The sequence below is a fragment of the Solenopsis invicta genome, chromosome 11 (genome assembly GCF_016802725.1).
Source record: "Solenopsis invicta isolate M01_SB chromosome 11, UNIL_Sinv_3.0, whole genome shotgun sequence".
Classification (NCBI taxonomy): domain Eukaryota; kingdom Metazoa; phylum Arthropoda; class Insecta; order Hymenoptera; family Formicidae; genus Solenopsis; species Solenopsis invicta.
In genome coordinates, this window is record NC_052674.1 from 10,248,640 (window position 1) to 10,265,111 (window position 16,472).

General features: G+C 33.8%; 1 protein-coding gene across 4 annotated transcripts; it reads right to left on the bottom strand.

Annotated features, from left to right (window-relative positions):
- Window positions 1-4,259: 4,259 nt before the first annotated feature.
- Window positions 4,260-16,334, bottom strand: LOC105200278 (mitogen-activated protein kinase kinase kinase 15). Of its 4 annotated transcripts, none has more exons than XM_011167754.3 (24): window positions 15,883-16,334; window positions 15,663-15,797; window positions 15,337-15,557; window positions 14,669-14,863; window positions 13,269-13,441; window positions 12,978-13,146; window positions 12,564-12,863; window positions 12,231-12,484; window positions 11,955-12,114; window positions 11,364-11,717; window positions 11,006-11,267; window positions 10,794-10,931; window positions 10,507-10,673; window positions 10,292-10,387; window positions 10,069-10,208; window positions 9,810-9,965; window positions 9,260-9,355; window positions 8,178-8,290; window positions 7,797-7,966; window positions 7,456-7,720; window positions 6,682-7,009; window positions 6,423-6,564; window positions 6,232-6,308; window positions 4,260-6,157 (listed from the first exon to the last, which is right to left on the bottom strand). In XM_011167754.3, exons 2-24 carry the CDS (start codon window positions 15,697-15,699, stop codon window positions 6,094-6,096), a joined length of 4,077 nt encoding a protein of 1,358 aa, XP_011166056.2. In that variant the 5' UTR covers window positions 15,700-15,797; window positions 15,883-16,334; the 3' UTR covers window positions 4,260-6,093. The 4 variants fall into 4 exon arrangements, with proteins under 4 accessions (XP_011166056.2, XP_039311100.1, XP_039311101.1 ...); XM_039455166.1 differs by having other exon boundaries at window positions 15,337-15,572; XM_039455167.1 differs by lacking the exon at window positions 9,260-9,355 and having other exon boundaries at window positions 15,337-15,572.
- Window positions 16,335-16,472: the final 138 nt, after the last annotated feature.

Consider the following 16,472-nt stretch of genomic DNA (forward strand, 5'->3'; position numbering starts at 1 on the left):
TAGATACAAAATAAAAGACAGAAAAGAGGGGACAGAAAGAGAGAAAATGATGGAAGACACTGGGATTTGTCTTCTCTCCTTCATCAGAGAGAACAACCCTTTCTTGCTTCGCTAAGAATGCTTTAGGGTTGCGTCCGATCGGGTAAACATTTAGACCGCTTTACCAACGACGTAGACGTAAAATCACTTACCTTTCTTCCTTTTATCGTTATATGTTTTTCCCGAGTCACTTATTCAATCATTTTCATTGAGCGAATGAAATCATTACCAATGCTATGACGCAGGTACATTGCAAAATATTGAATTCGGTGTGATTTATGGTATCTTCCGGCGATCACCTGTATGCATTTTTAAAAGCGCACGGTCGGGAACATGACACCGTCCTATTTTAAATATTCAATCTCGGAGACGAGGCTATATATAATTCCGCAACGAGAAAGAAAGCGCGGAATTCCAGTCGTACTTCGCGGAGCAGGTAATCCAATCAAACGCCGTCTCGCAATCAGATCTCGCCTGCAGATCTCTCCGCCCCATAAGATCGAACGGGAAGGCGGGAAGTAAGAAAATATAAATCAGCGGGGTGGATTTAATAATTCACCGAGGCGAATATTGCGCCCCTTTCCTGAAAGCACAATCGAACCGTTTAACCGTGAAACATTGTACATTTTGCGCCACCCCCGCCTCTCCCATCCGGAAAGGGGTGCACCGGTATTCCCGCCATCCCCATGGATACTCAACCATCCGATTATCCCGTTACAATAAAAAAATAACTTTCCCTTAAGCGTTTCAAGCTCTGCACGGTACAGAAGATTTAATAATTTTAGAGAAGCGAAATAACGCGATGTTTTCTCTCGAAGAAGAAATATATCTTCTCTCCTTGGTGAAATAAATGTCGCAAAATACACGACGTGCACACCGCTGTTGTCGCGTTAAAAAAATAACGAGATGCCGATTTTATTTTAAATTACAATTTTTCCTCGACAAGCGTAATTCTTCTGAGTTTGCTCTACGGATAATATCGTGACGCCGCGTACATATCTCCTACGACGAATAAAGATAGGATCGATCATCAATACGTCGTAATGCCCTTTTCATCGCAGCCGCCTGTTACGGAATTCCTAATGACGATGGGGCAACGTTAGAAGCGGCTGTAATAACAGCCGCCGGATGCTGGCGCTCGATAGATAACGCGGAAAAATATTCAGCGATAAAACGCGCGTCACTCACTCGGGCTTTGTGATAAAAGAAAAATAATAGTTCTTTTTTATATTCTGATATCTCTCCTGCCCGACTATATAATATTGTACGTCCACTTAACAGGGTGGTTTTATGAATGGGTCGATAGACACTCGTGGGATCGTGTTAGCGAGGATGATAAGAAAACTTCATTAATTCTAAACAAGAAAAAAAAAAGGATACGCGTTATCCGCAGAATCGATTATGAGCAATCGCTGAGAGGTTGCCGACTGCTTCGCTAACGCATTTACATAATCGTATTTCGCCGGATCCTTTCGCAAGGTCATTTAATTATCCCATCGATGACTCGCCCGCGGGCGAGGACAAGAAGTGGAACGAAAAAATTCGATTCCAGGCACGGTTGCAATTTACGAGGTATGTTTGTATGTTCTCGAATCTAGAAAATCGATCTATGGTATGCCGACAAAATATAGAACGTCGATGATATCATCTGAGTTCCACGGCTCGCATAAAGTCGGCAGTTTAAGATGCTAATATCGTACATTCAGAAATCATTAATTTCTTGAAGCCCGAATAGATTGTACATAAATTTTGAGAACGCGACTTGTCATTAAATATTCTTCGGAATTTATGAATCGGATGAAATAAAATTGAAAAACGTTTGATAGATAGCTACATAATGAAATAGTCATGAATACATTTCGAATCAGCTTAAGGATGTATATGAATACGTTTTCTTCTTTGCAATTAGTTTCAGGGCCAAAATTCGGGCATTCGGGCATTCAAAACTTTTCGTGGTTGATTAGGAAAAAAAAATAAATAAATAAATGTAGAGAAGTCTTTAGTTTTTAAAATGTCGATAACTTTGGCTCGTATTGTATAACCAAAACATCCTTCATAATTGAAAGACTAATGGTTCACATAGTACCATCGTGTATTATAATAATTCATATAAATAATTATAATTTATAATTTTTTAACACGTCGCTTTTTAATTGATCGACTTCTAGTGCGAAAATCCAGCTTGCACATTCCACGTCCTCCGTTCGTCATCGCTCTTACGAAATTTTGAATATTGCATGGCAAGGAGAAGAGACGCGCGCTTTTTAGAATACCAAACGAACGGGGGCGTGCGGTATTATCTCTCTTTCTCTATGCCGGAGAGCGGATAAGCCGGTTTCCCTAGATGCAGAGGATCGATCTGCATGCAGATGCACCCCTCGCGAGCGACACAAAGGTGGCAGACCAAAAGACTGGTCACCAGTTAACGTTCGAGCCACTCTGAATATTTCATACGCGGCCGTGACCGTGCGTAGATTGCACGCACGCGAAGTGCAAACGCAACAAAGGCGAGGCAATGGCTTTTTTTTTTTTTTAACGCGGAGACGTCTTTGTGTGCGCACACCTCCGCACAAATGCCGATAGAGACCTTTTGTCTCGTACGGCCGGGGCTTTGACCAGCGCTTCAACGCTCGTCGGATGTTGGCAGATTGAAAACTTTTGCAATATCGACTGCAGCTGCTCGACGCTTCCTTCTTCTTGGAATAAAGCGCACCGTCCCAGCCATTTTTTCTCCAGACGAATTTAAATGACCATTAATTCGTTTGTTGTGAAATAACGCTGATGAGATCCTATTATCACATTTCATCATTATATTTAATGCGTTTAACGTATTGCAATTGTATTATTTTTATTTCAAACTTTTATTTTGAAATCTGTATTTATATGAATTTATCTTTCTTTCCGAAAAAATTAATAATAAAGTAAAGAATTTAAGCGAAAGTTGGAAAAAATTTTTTTAATATTTTTCGATACGAAGTAATACGAATTATCTTTTTTTTTAATATATAATAGAACAAATAAATATTGATATTTTCGATAATCAATCGGAATCTTGTATCTAATAATACTTTTTTCTAAGTTATATATTTATGTAGTCTAATCATTATAATCTATTGAATTAATAATAAAATATGTTAATCTCTGTGTATAAAAGAAATCATTTTTTAAATACTTCTAATTTAAAAATCTTCAATATTATTTGTCTGTCAGGGCACGAGCAAAAGTAAGAAAATACAATTTTTAAATAATGATAATAGAGCGAGTATAGATATTTTTTCAGTTTAGCGTGAAAGGTTAAAGGTAGCGATAAACGCTATCTTGGCTATGAAGATTGACTTCCTGAGATATCGATTGGCATAACAAAGAAACCTAGCAAGCTGAGTGAAAAGCAGTATCCCTCCAACAAGAATTGTGAATCTATTTGACTTACTCACAGTATCTGATCAAATGTGTTCGATTCCCTTTACATCTAAAGGGGAAAGAAGAGATTTAAAAATGTGTTCTATCATTCCTCATAACTTAATGTAAAATCTACGTAGAAGTTGGAATCTTTAGTTGAAAAGAAAGTACATTTCAGAACACAAAGACTATTCATGATTCATCGAAACGCTGCCAGACAATAATTAATAACAAAGAAGATTGAAATTTATATGAAGTAATAGCAGCTAATAGTTTTGGAAAATAAATCGAAAATTGTTAAGATGAAAACTCTTTAACTTTTTATATTTTATTTTAACTTTTATTTTATGCTTAAAAGCTTTTTTATTTTAAGGCAACGAAAAATAATTGTCCACATACGTTTTTACGTGACAGATCGTATCTTTTCAACGATACGGGATATCGCGGGAGACGCAGAGAACGCTTCGTCCATATCAATGACAGGTTTTCTATAAGGTAGTTATCTACAGAAAGGAATATCACGCTCGAAGCCGATCACGTACTCATCTTCCCGTATTGCTTTTCTCCTCGAAAATGTTGTCTTTCCATCCCGTTACCCTTCAGTTTCAATTAAGGATGACGCAATTAAGAATTTATATAAATGTCATCCGAAAAAACTCGAATATAATTACATACTTTAGTTAAATACTTTTTATGAATATTTTATGTGAAATCGAGTTGTTTGTGAAAGATTTGTGTAAAACAACTTTCACGCATCTCAGTTCATATACGTTCTGAATTGTAGAAAACTTTGTCTAGGGATAGCTAATAAATGATTTGGATATGTGTTCATTCCTTTATTACAAACGGTCGCACATGCGAGCAACAATTATAATTAATCCTATTTTGTAAGTGAAAATGGTAATAGTTAACAATATATTGGTACTTGTTTCGAAGTTTATTTCTTTCGATTTTGCTGCAATTGTGCGACATTTAATTCAATTAAATGCTTATATTGAACGCAAAAATTATTTGGGTCAAAAAACTTGCACCAGCAAACAAGCACCAACACGAATATCGCTCTACAATTTTTAATATATTAGTACATTACACAAAAATATCGCATTAATATTAATTTTGTCAGTCATTAGATCATGTATTGCAACATCAGTGTATGTATAAATAAGCTGTAAATCCAACAATATATCATTGAAACAATTAGGCACCGGGTTTTCGAGAGAAAGCGATCTCTCTCTCTCTCTTTTTTTGTTAAAATTGTACCTGCGTAAATTCAACTCGACTATTGTATGTTAAAAAATCTCTGTACAAAATATATTGTGCATCGCACAGAGCACAAATTTCTTTCTTTACAATATTGCATAAAAGAAAAATCGAGATTTTTCCATTCATATAAAAACCCGTATCTACAAAACTTGCACTTGAAAGTTTGAATCTAATCGAGTTTATGAAGCACGAATCAACGTAAAATTCTTACAAATTATACGAAAAGTATTCTATTTACATAACGAAATCGACACAAAAACACTCAATTGATATTTTGATACTGGTAAGATTTATGTTTTGCGCAAATAAAATAATATTTTGCTCTTTGAGAACCTAAGATCTCAACAGTGAACGTTTCACATTATCTCATGTGAATGATCTACGACTATATGTATTTATTCTATATAATAAATATCTTTCCTTGTACTAGAGAGAGAACGAGTTTTATAAGGCACTATAAATAATTGCGTTCCCATTTGTAAAGATATTGGGAAGATCTGTTAGGCGAAACATTATAAACTATCATACATATTTGTAATAATATACAAACGTTACATAAAGTTATTACTTTTCGAACATACAAATCGTTAATTACGATTTTCTAGTGGCAATATATTTGCTTTGAACAACGAATATATCTGTGTTTTGTAAAATCTGGTTTATGTATGTATATAAATTGTATTAGTTTTATTAATAATCGTTGGAAGTGTCTGTTATTTGTTATAACAGGAGATATCAGCAAACTTTAAAATAAAATATAATATGAAATATATTATTGATAATTCATATTCATGATCTCTTTGTCACTTTTTGTTACTGTTTTGCCTTCTTGGATTTAATCATTTGACGTATAAGAACATTTCTTCTAAATATGACCTAATATTTAAATGCCAAATTTAAAAATCAAAGCTACAAAATTCCCTATAATAAAAAAAATGTAATATATGAAATACATTCCATGCAATCACAAACACTGGTTTCTTACATTCTGATTCAACTTTGGCAACGTAATTAAAATCTGATAAAAACGCTAAGACATAATATGTTTTGTTAACATAAATCATCGCATGTATGGATTTGTTACACAACTGATCTGTAACGAATAATAGCACTCTATATTAGGAACTACGAAATAAACCAGTACATAATATCATTATAACATTGTGTTACGGAGGAAACTCTCTCTGTCTCTCCCTGTCTACGGAAACGATTGATTTGGTTTGTATCTAACATAATATAATGTGCGACTGAGATTTAGATCATCACATATTTTTATCATTTGGCAATCTAATATCAGAACAAATATTTTACCCTGCTTTAATCTCCAGTTATTAGTAACACTTTATCACTAAAAATAATGGGAAAATATATAATTGCATTAGTCTTAAGAATTTAATTTCCATTATTCTCTCGATGTTTCAATATGGCTTGCCAAATCCTGAGTTCAATTCCTCCTCTAAAATAATAATTGTATAAGATATTTATCTCTACATGTGCTATTATTATTATATATTAAAAGGCATTTTTTACCTTAAGTTTAATCTGCGAAGATCATCCCGTGTAACATGCCACAAAATGTCTTCTAGTGTATATTCCTCATATAGAAACTAAGAGAATATTTAAAAAAATCGTTTATAAAAATCATATGTAAAATAAATAACATAAATAAATAACAACTTACTTTTATTCTTACTTATTCAGATATACAGCGAAATGCTTACCCTATCAATCGAAGTATCATCTACTTGAAGATTCTGTAACCAATCGATAAGAGCCGTATCCGGATGTGAAGCAGTACTGTGCGTATCAGTAGTTATTAAGGACGCTGCTTGTTGAGATATTCCAAAAATGGAAGAGTTGTAACTGTGAATATTTAAAATGTACTTTCATATAATTCTAATCAGATTTTTCATGCATTGCAACAGTAAAATAATTTTGCAACAATTAAGTAATAATTTATAAAATGATAATTTTTCGTACCCTGATTCCTGGCTTACTACTCTTTTATTGATATTTTCACACAGGCGTGTCAATGTATTAACTTGGGCTCTCTGCTCCTCGAGAGCTTGTTGAAGTAACGTTTGATATGATTTCTGGCTTTCTATCAATTCCTGAAGTAGCTTCATATTTTCCATCTTTAGTGCTACCATTTGATCTCTATATTCTTTCCAATACTTATTATCAACTGAGTCAGCGGTCTTTTGAGATTTCACAGAGTTAACCGTAGATACTCCAGACGTTGATCCTTCTTCGGGGCCTTGACCACCAGGTTGCACTCGTTCTTGCCCAAGTAAGTTAGCACCCAATTCTAAATATATGATTTGTAACACAAAACACATTTCATATAATACCAATTTATATATTCTTTTTTAATCTAATTTTTTTATTTTCAATAAAATTAATCTAAACCAGATGTGTGAACTCAAGTAGAATGCGGTAATCTTCTTACTGAACGCGACGTTCACAAGAGATCCCATATTATTGGTGATGACTTTCCCTCGAGATATTTTTAGAGTTGACATGATAACATACTCGATCTCTTCACGTGTATTAACTTACACTTAAGATACATGCGTGCGTTACACATCTGGTTCATGTGTACCAAATAACAAGTGTGAGAATCTAGCTAGTTCCACGGAACATTTTTTTTTTTCATTCATAAGAGTATGCGTTTTCATCGACGTCTCTCTAATATGTGACAATTTATTATATCGCTCTCGTTTTCATTTCACTGAGAGAAAATATGAAACTTACCGGGAGATAAGACGGTGATAGCAGCCTGAACAGCATTTCTTACTAAATTATCTAAAGCAAACATCCAATGAGGTTTTATGCTGTGCATTCTGAGGACTTCATTTACCGCCGTTTGAAATAAATAAATAGCCAAATGTAAGTGATTAATAGCAGTCGTATCAAAATCCAATTCCTCTTTCAACGTTCGAATAGCGGTTACTATTACGTCCTGATTTTGCTCTGCGATATAATCTCTCAAGCCGCGCATAAGCAACACTAAGTGACTCTAAAATTATAATAAAGAATTTAGTACATATCAACGATTATTTGTAACGCAATATAATGCTTCAATGTATTAATACCATTTGCAACATTGTTTGTCCCTCCGCCTGATGTATACCTCTCATCCAAACTTCACAAATTTTTGCTTCATCTTGGTTGAGAACCCTTGTTAAAGTCATACGTCTTTGGCTATCTTTCTTTAACAGATAAAAGCCCTCTTGCTCCTCTCCAGATTTTTGTCCTGGTTGTCCTGTTTTATCCCAATTTCCCATAAATATAAATAAATAGTATTATATCATAGTAAATTCTGGACAAATGGACAATTTAATTTATCCATCTGCCCACTTAGATCGCGATATTCTTTATTTGTAATCTTAATAAATTCCTTTTCTGATATTTTCTCATAAATAATTTCCGATACTAATCTTCTAAAGTATCAAAAAAGTGGTGCATATATTTACCCCCTAATTCAACTTCTGGTGATAACAGTCCACCAGACGAACTTCTTCTAGTTATTGAGGTACCGGCTGTATCAGTTTCACTAGTTTCTATCGATGGCGTGTTCCCTATTGTACTAGAAAAATGAAAATAGTACATATTAATATCTTATGTTTCTTTTTACATTATACTTTTGAATCTATCAAAATAAAATAAAATTGTATTAATATTATATATATCCAGGAAATTATTAGCGTATCTTGCATTTAATTATAAGAGTAATAACTTTGTCACTAAAATATTTTAATATTGTAGTATTATTTTTTTATTTAATAATTTATACACACACATTAAAAATTTAGTTATTTTTGTATTATATAACATGGAGAACTTTTAACAAAAAGATTTACTAAAAACAATAGATACAAATATGTATACACAATTTTTATAATTATATATAATTTAATATGAACATATATCAAATCAATTGTAATGGTCCACCTATTTTAAGGATATAAATTGTTATTTGGATATAATTATGTAAAAAGCTGTGACTGTAGGATAAATCAAATGTTAAGTGGCTATTTTATTCAAATTATTATATCTTTTATTATATTACAATCACATAAACTGTGATGTACTTGTTATGTATCTAATAATCATTTATATTTAGCAAAGCAATTGTGTTAATATGTCAATATTGAAGAGAGTAAATTTAAAACTTAAGATAAAAAAATGTAAATTAATGTTATATCTATAATTAATAATATACCATTGCTTGCACAAAACATAAAGGAATCTTGATTTATACGTATACAAAGCTACTGGATTATATATCGAGATATTACGCAGCATAAACATTTAATAACAAAAAAGTGCGGATGAGCATAATGAAATATTTTTTACACAAAATGCATAAGCAATTAGAAGATAATAATTAAGCATTTTGCACATTTAATATTGATGATAAGTAATTACATAGAATAAATATATAAAAAATCATATTATATAATTTAGAGATTACAAATAAGAGTAACCAACAAAACAAATTGTACCTTTACTTATATTTTGCTTGCATAAACAATTTACCAAGTTACAACCATACCTGCAAAAAGAGAGGGTTGCAGTAGGCATGCTGATGGGGGACAATAGGTGGGCCGGACTGCGTTCCCTCAATGGGCTCGACTTCGTTAACCCTCCACTAAATTTAACATTTTACAGTTACAATTCGCAACGTGCATTCACACAAAAGAGAGTATTATATACTCTTATATCATATTTGTTGACTGTTGCAATTTAGATAAAGCATTTTAAATGTATTAAAGGATTTTAAAGGATTTTTAAAACTCAAAAACAAAATATAAAAGTGTACATAATAAACGCTACAATAACATGACAACGCACAATTTACATTTGTTATTCCTCAATAATATTGTCATATGAAAGCAATCGAGTTCCGTAAATGGCATTTTCTAATGTCTCGATGTCGATCTGACAATTACCAAGCGACATAAAAAATGAGAGATTGGCAACAAAATTACTTGATATGATAAAATAAATCAAATAAAAATACAACATAGTAAAACAAAGGCAAAATCGCCACGAATTACAAAACGCTCACAAAATGGCACATTATAATAAACATTTTATAATACCTATCATCCGATTGAGACATCAGCATAGGTGTGGCAGTAACAATGTGATTATTATTTGTCTTATCGCATTTTCCCAAACGTTCCAATCTATCTGCAGGTACTGATATACTCCTACTGAAATCTGGCGGTGCGACTAATCTGCTGCTCTTCTTTTTCCTACCATAAATATTTTACATGTATTACAAATATTTTATAGTTGTTTTACTACGTGATTATAAGAACTTATAAAACTCTATAGTATTGTTTTAAATTTATATACTCATTAAGAAATGGATCTTCCAACAGCTCTGCAGCAGTTGCTCTTGTATCAGGGTTCGGCTCAAAACAACGTAATATAAAACTTTTCGCTCTCTCAGATAACTCTGACGGTATCTCAGGATGTATTTTGTAATATCCCACCTACAAAAAAAATACATATCATATTGTAGATAAGTTTAGCAATTTAATACTTAAAAACGTTGTATTTCATATTTTATAGTTACTTTAAAAACAGCTGCTTGTGGAGACCCTAGTTCAATGAAAGGAGGTTTTCCAGTGGCCATTTCAACTATTGTGCAACCTAAAGACCAAATATCCGCCTAGAAAAGAATTTGAACGATTATTATTAGATACAAAGGAAAATGTGTCTTCATTTTATAAATATTTTCAATATAGAGCATTTAACTTTCGAAATAAAGCATTTAACTAATAAACTCACAGGAGCACCATAACCACGTTGACCTTTATCAATAACTTCTGGGGCCATGTATTGTAATGTACCAGTAAATGTTTCCGTACTCGGGCATAAGCCAGCCAAACGTTTGGACATACCAAAATCAGAAATCTTTACAACTCCGCTGTATGTATTTACCAACACGTTATCACCTTAAGCACAAGTTTAAAGTTTCAATTTACTTGTACGAAAATAATTATAAAGATAAAAGTACTATTTGCTTTAAAAAATAAAGCGTAAATTCTTGCGTAAATTTTATACGAATTATGTACCTTTTATATCTCTATGAACTATTTTTTGATCATGGAGATATTTAAGGCCTTCCAACATCTGTTTAGTATAATATGATATGGTCGATTCGTTTTCTTTCAAAGGACCCCATTTTGATCGTAGCAAAGCTGATAAACTTCCTGAAATCATAAGAAATTATTACATTTATAAATTATTTATAAATACCGTTTTAAATGTTATATTTTGCTCCTACCTCCAGGTACTTGCTCCATAAAGATTTTGAAATATCCATCCTCGCTTACCGAGCCCAAATACTGGACAATATTCCTATGCCTCAATTGGCTATGCAATTTAATTTCTTCGTGAAGAGGCTGTACATCGCCCAAGTTTCGTTCACGAATTTCTTTTACAGCAATCCTGACTTGCGTATTTAAATCGCGCGCTGCGTACACCACGCCATATGTACCTTTACCGAGAATTATGCGCTTATTTTGATCATCCAATTCATACTCGAACTATAAAAATACACCAATATAAAAAATTAAAAATTATATACAATACTCACGTATACATGTTATATGATAAAAGCAATATTAAAAATTGATAAAGACCTTCATGCGATCATCAGTCATGTAAGTATCCAAATCTGTAACCATGCCTTCTTGATCCCTAGTCAGCTCTAAGATCAAGTCATAAAATCTTTGCCTACATTGTACTGACGGTAGGTACATTTGAAAATCATCAGAGTTTTGATGAACGTACAGAAAAAGACATCTCTCGTCTCTTTTATACAGGCTTACGCTGCGTATCATATTTGCGGTGAATAACCAATCATGAACTTGCTTGCAATTGTTTTTCATATTATCCAGACACAAATTCCATATTTGTATGGACTTCTCCTCCGCGCCGAGGTTCACGTTTACATAACTCGGCATTAAAATCTTTGTTGGCTCCAACACTAAAATCTAATAAAAATAATGTAATGTGTTAAGCGTTTTTACTAGGAAAATTATTAAAGTTGGGAAGTTGGTTTTTAAGAGTGGCTCCATAAACCTGCACTAAGAGCAGTTTTATATTATTCTTACTTTGACCCAAAATGTACAGAAGCAAGCTGGATTCGTAACACATAACTATAAGCCATAATCTCTCGAATTGGAAACTGGATCGGATCCTCAGTAGAACGATTCCATTTATCAACTTACTGGAAACCGTATACTATCGCCAACCTCCGACTTTGTAGCTTCGACAAAGTAGTCCATCCAGAAACTAAATATCTGTTCCTCTGGCGCAATTTCAGCTTCCTCATTTTTTTTACGAAACCGATCTATCAGTGATATGTTGCCGATTGTTGATTTCAGGTACCTAAAAATTAAAATAATTAAATTCTAAATATCTACTATGTTTCTTTCTAAATTGTAATTTTGAATATACTGTCTCTTACTAAATAAACATTTAAATTTCATTTCTTGTATACTTACCAATTTGGAGGCTTTAATTTAAACATACATTCAGCTGCTTGTATAGCCTTCGAATAATCCTCCGCTAATACGCTAATTTCAAAAAACGTCGCTACATCCCAATAATCTTTTAAACTCGATAAACTGCCTTTCTTGCCAATCAAGTTGTTTAATACCATTCCTATATGCTGTAACTCCTCACTTTTAGAGAACTCATTTCCAGCTATGACCAATAAAGTGGCAAGATTTATGCCAGCATATTCATTAGGCTGAACCTATATAAATATAACAATAACAATACATATGTCGACAAAGATGCTTCCAATAATAGAGAACGATAAACGAATACAATACCTCAAAACCTTTTCTGTACCAGTGGATCGCATTCTTCAAACTCTCTTGATCTGTATGTCTGCTCTCTACAAATGTGTCTTTATATATTCTTCCACATAAACACAACATGTCAGGAACATGATTTTCCTTTTTTTCCAACGCTTTCTCGATAACCTTTACCGCTCTTTCTCGATCACCCTCTTTATTTCGTCGATTTAGCGCAAATGCGTATAAATGTCTTATAGCTGGAGTGTTAATGTAATTCTTGTGAGTCGGTATAGTTCTCAAATCGTCAACCAATTGTACCATTGCATCATAACCCTAATATAATTTTAGAACGAATATAAATGTATACAGTTTTTAACAGTACAATTCGCATTTGAAATATTAATCTAATATAATAGATGATGTAATATTAATTTATCATTATTTTACCTGTATTTCCCGGAATGAAATGAGAACATTTAAAACAACCTCTCCCGACAGAACATTTGGATCATCCAAACGTTTGCGCATGTTATTCAGAGCTCTGGAGAGTTCTTCTCCAGAATATGTCTCACGCGCCTTGCGTAGATCTGCCAGAAATTTTTCCTTCATATGGGCTCTATAAATTTTAAAATATTTCTCATATTAATGTATTATTTTAAATGTCTGTTTTCTGCATTTTTGGACAGCAATTAAAAATATAAATATAAAAGTTCAGTTTATATTAAAAGATTTGCTTACTTGGATTGTATTTCTACATCCTGAAACAATTTCTTGAGTTTCAAAGTGAGATGCTGTTTGGGGTCTATTGTTTCTTCCCCTGTAATTCTGCTGGTAGCTGGATTAGTAGCTACACACGAGCCACACGATTCCACAACGCGATATGAAACAAATGTGTAGCTGCCACAGGATAACTGTGTAAAAAAATATTTTTATGTAACCTGGTTTGATAAAAATATTAAATTTTTCTGTGATTAAAAAAATGTTCTTGTAAACATTATCAAAGAAATAATAGCAGATTATAAATCACATGCAAAGATTATTTGTATTTCTTTACAACATATTTTATGTATTACGTTATCTACAATTTCCTTAAATAATAACTGAATTTAACAATTTCAATTTTTAATTATTTAATCCATTATTTCATGATTTTATTTGTCATATATTTTTTAGCACATGCACTTCAACATCAACTTTTTCCCCGAGTTTTTACAAATCGTTATAAATTGTTCAATACGATAATTTCTAACTGAACTGATAATCCGAACGCAATACAGAAATAAAACACACGTACAGCAAGTCACTAATAAATCGTACAGAGAAATTGTGCACTGTTGTGCGCCTCATCGGCTAGCACCAACTGCTGCATTGAGTAACAGCTATATTGAGAGTATGAGCTCACGTTTTTCTACTCCATATTTAGCGGAATTACATATTTGGTGCTTGCCCAACAGACAGAGACATCGTTTCATCTAATGATACCGATTATGTTTAACCCGCGGCAGTCTGACGTCGAGTACCGTTCCGCACGCAACACCGTTCTCATCGTCGACCACAATAAAAATGCGAAGCCTTTTTGAAGCTCTCGAAACGACAAAAGTCTCGCAGAAAATTAAACCATCTGATAATTAAAAATTCAAATAGTTGTTATAAAGTGCATAAATCATTGAAATAATCAAATTGTGAGAAATACATCATAACAGGTAAAATGCATTACATAAAAACAATTACTTTTTTATTATTTTCATTTTCCCTAATTTTCTTATATAAATTAAATATAATACAGTTTTCACAAGCAGATATATATTAAACTAAAAGTGTTATAAATACTATATAATTCTTTCTTGTGAGAGGAAACTAGATGTCTTCTCAATATCAAAACTAGAAGAATACTAGAACTGTTTGATATGCTTGACAGTGCAGTACAGTATAGATCACTTGCGCCGCGAGCAATCTATTTACGAGAGCATTAATTGAGCTATAAAGTGCATCCTAAGTCTAACAAACTACCAAGGTCACTTATGCCTTGCTACTCTATGTTTCGCAATGAGTGTGCAATATAACTTATTCACATACATGTACATATTCTACAGAAATGAGGAACATATATGTAGTGTAAATTGTACATATATACGTACCTTAAGTCTAATTGTAGCTTCTGTGTCTATGTCATTATACAGCAAAATGTTCTCCTTCATTCCAAAGCTTTCTCTAACACCGAGATGATAAAACAGCGCAGATTGTTGTAATTGTATACTTAAATCCACAACTGCCACATCAGCATTATAAAATGTGTCCAGCACATTAGTTTCACCAAAATCAAGCTTCTCAAACTGCAAAAGATAATATATAGAAAATTAAAAAGAGACTAAAATTCAGTTATCACTTTACATTTTTTTGTGAATATTATATCTTTATCTAAAGCTTACAATTAGCTTTATATAAAAATTTTTATATATAATATAAAGTCACATTTATATATAAAATATAGCTTTATTTATATATAACTTTTACATATAGCTTTTAAGACCTGTTTCTAAGAATTCTCTTTAGAAATGTTTCTTAAAATTAGAAAGATAGAAATCAAGTGTAAAATTAAACTACATTTATGTAAACGGATCTAAGAACATAGTAATATTAAGATTATGTAATATTCAACTTTTGGTATATAGAAAATTTGTTTTAAAACTAATGATGAATATTAATGTGCTGCAACAGTCTGTTTTCTATTTTTACTTTGATGAAGAAAAATATGTATTTTGCCATGTTGTTATTCAAACACAGCCAATGTATGCAAAAACTATACCTGAATATGATGTATGTTGGCATTGACCAAGTTACAGGCCTGTCTAACTTCGTCCAGGGCTTTCTTTCGTTGAGTAAGGTGCTCCGACTGTTGCAAATCAAGGACGCAGGCCACATCCATTCTAGGCCTACCTGGCACCGTCGTGTGTCCCGATATGTCGCTCTGCGTTCCCACGCTGTCTGTACTAGAGATACCTTCCATGACGCCCAATTGCGAGGCAGCTGCACGAGATCGTTCTTATATACCAAAAGTATTTGTACAGCTGTTACATTGAGAAAAATAATATCGCGCGCGTGCAACAGAATACGTGGAAACGTATGACTTACCAGTCGTATCGATCATATCGCCGCAAACAGAAGGCATGTTGTTTCGTACTCCACATACACCAGACACTCGACCGGCGTTCCTCCCGTACTCCTCTCTCGTAGAACACCCCAAGGACTGAGCTTAGAAGCGTGTACCTGCTCAATAAAGACAGAATCAGTCAAAAACGCTACGTTCTGAAACTGGCATGCCACTGAAAACTCGCTCGCGGTCGAGATTCACCTCCACGGATGAGAAAACAGAGGCGCGTAATGTCATTTCCTCGCGGGACAACGGTCTCTCGTGCCGAAGCTAAGCTCGGGATCGAACGTGCGACGAATGTCACTCCTCGTAGAAGTCATCGCTCTTTGTCCCTCGATAGGACCATCGCGCAAGGATAAAGACTGCGGAGCGTTCCAGCGAGGACACGCAACAGCATCCCAGTGTCAGTGTCCACTGGTGGCGATAAACTGTACGTCGTCTGACGGTGCGCGGAACTGGTTCGGCACCCGGGGCGATTAATGATCAGCGTGACGTAGCGAACGCGTACAGCGAAGGGCACTTCTTGTCGCGCACATCGTAGAAACCGCGACTCGTCCACTGGTCCACTTGGTCCACTCCTTCCGAAGCAAGGCCTAACCCGGAGGACCGAGGTCGAGGAGGTGCGTAAGCTCTCCGCTCCGCGAAGAAGCGTTTCGTGCCGCTTCATAGATGGCGGCGAGATCAGAGCCACTCCGCCGGTATAAAAATAGACGTTCTCAAGATAGCGCGAAACTCTGACCGTACGAAACTCGGCGGAAGTAACGTCTGAACAGTAAATCATTTGGATACGC

Excerpts from the sequence above, each read along its gene's own strand:
- LOC105200278 (XM_039455166.1), bottom strand. The coding sequence starts at position 15,699 with ATGCCTTCTGTTTGCGGCGATATGATCGATACGACTG. Across the intron at positions 12,115-12,230 it reads AAATTAAAGCCTCCAAATTG|GTACCTGAAATCAACAATCG; the intron begins GTAAGTATACAA and ends TTTAATTTTTAG. Across the intron at positions 10,209-10,291 it reads CACAAGCAGCTGTTTTTAAA|GTGGGATATTACAAAATACA; the intron begins GTAACTATAAAA and ends TTTTTTTTGTAG.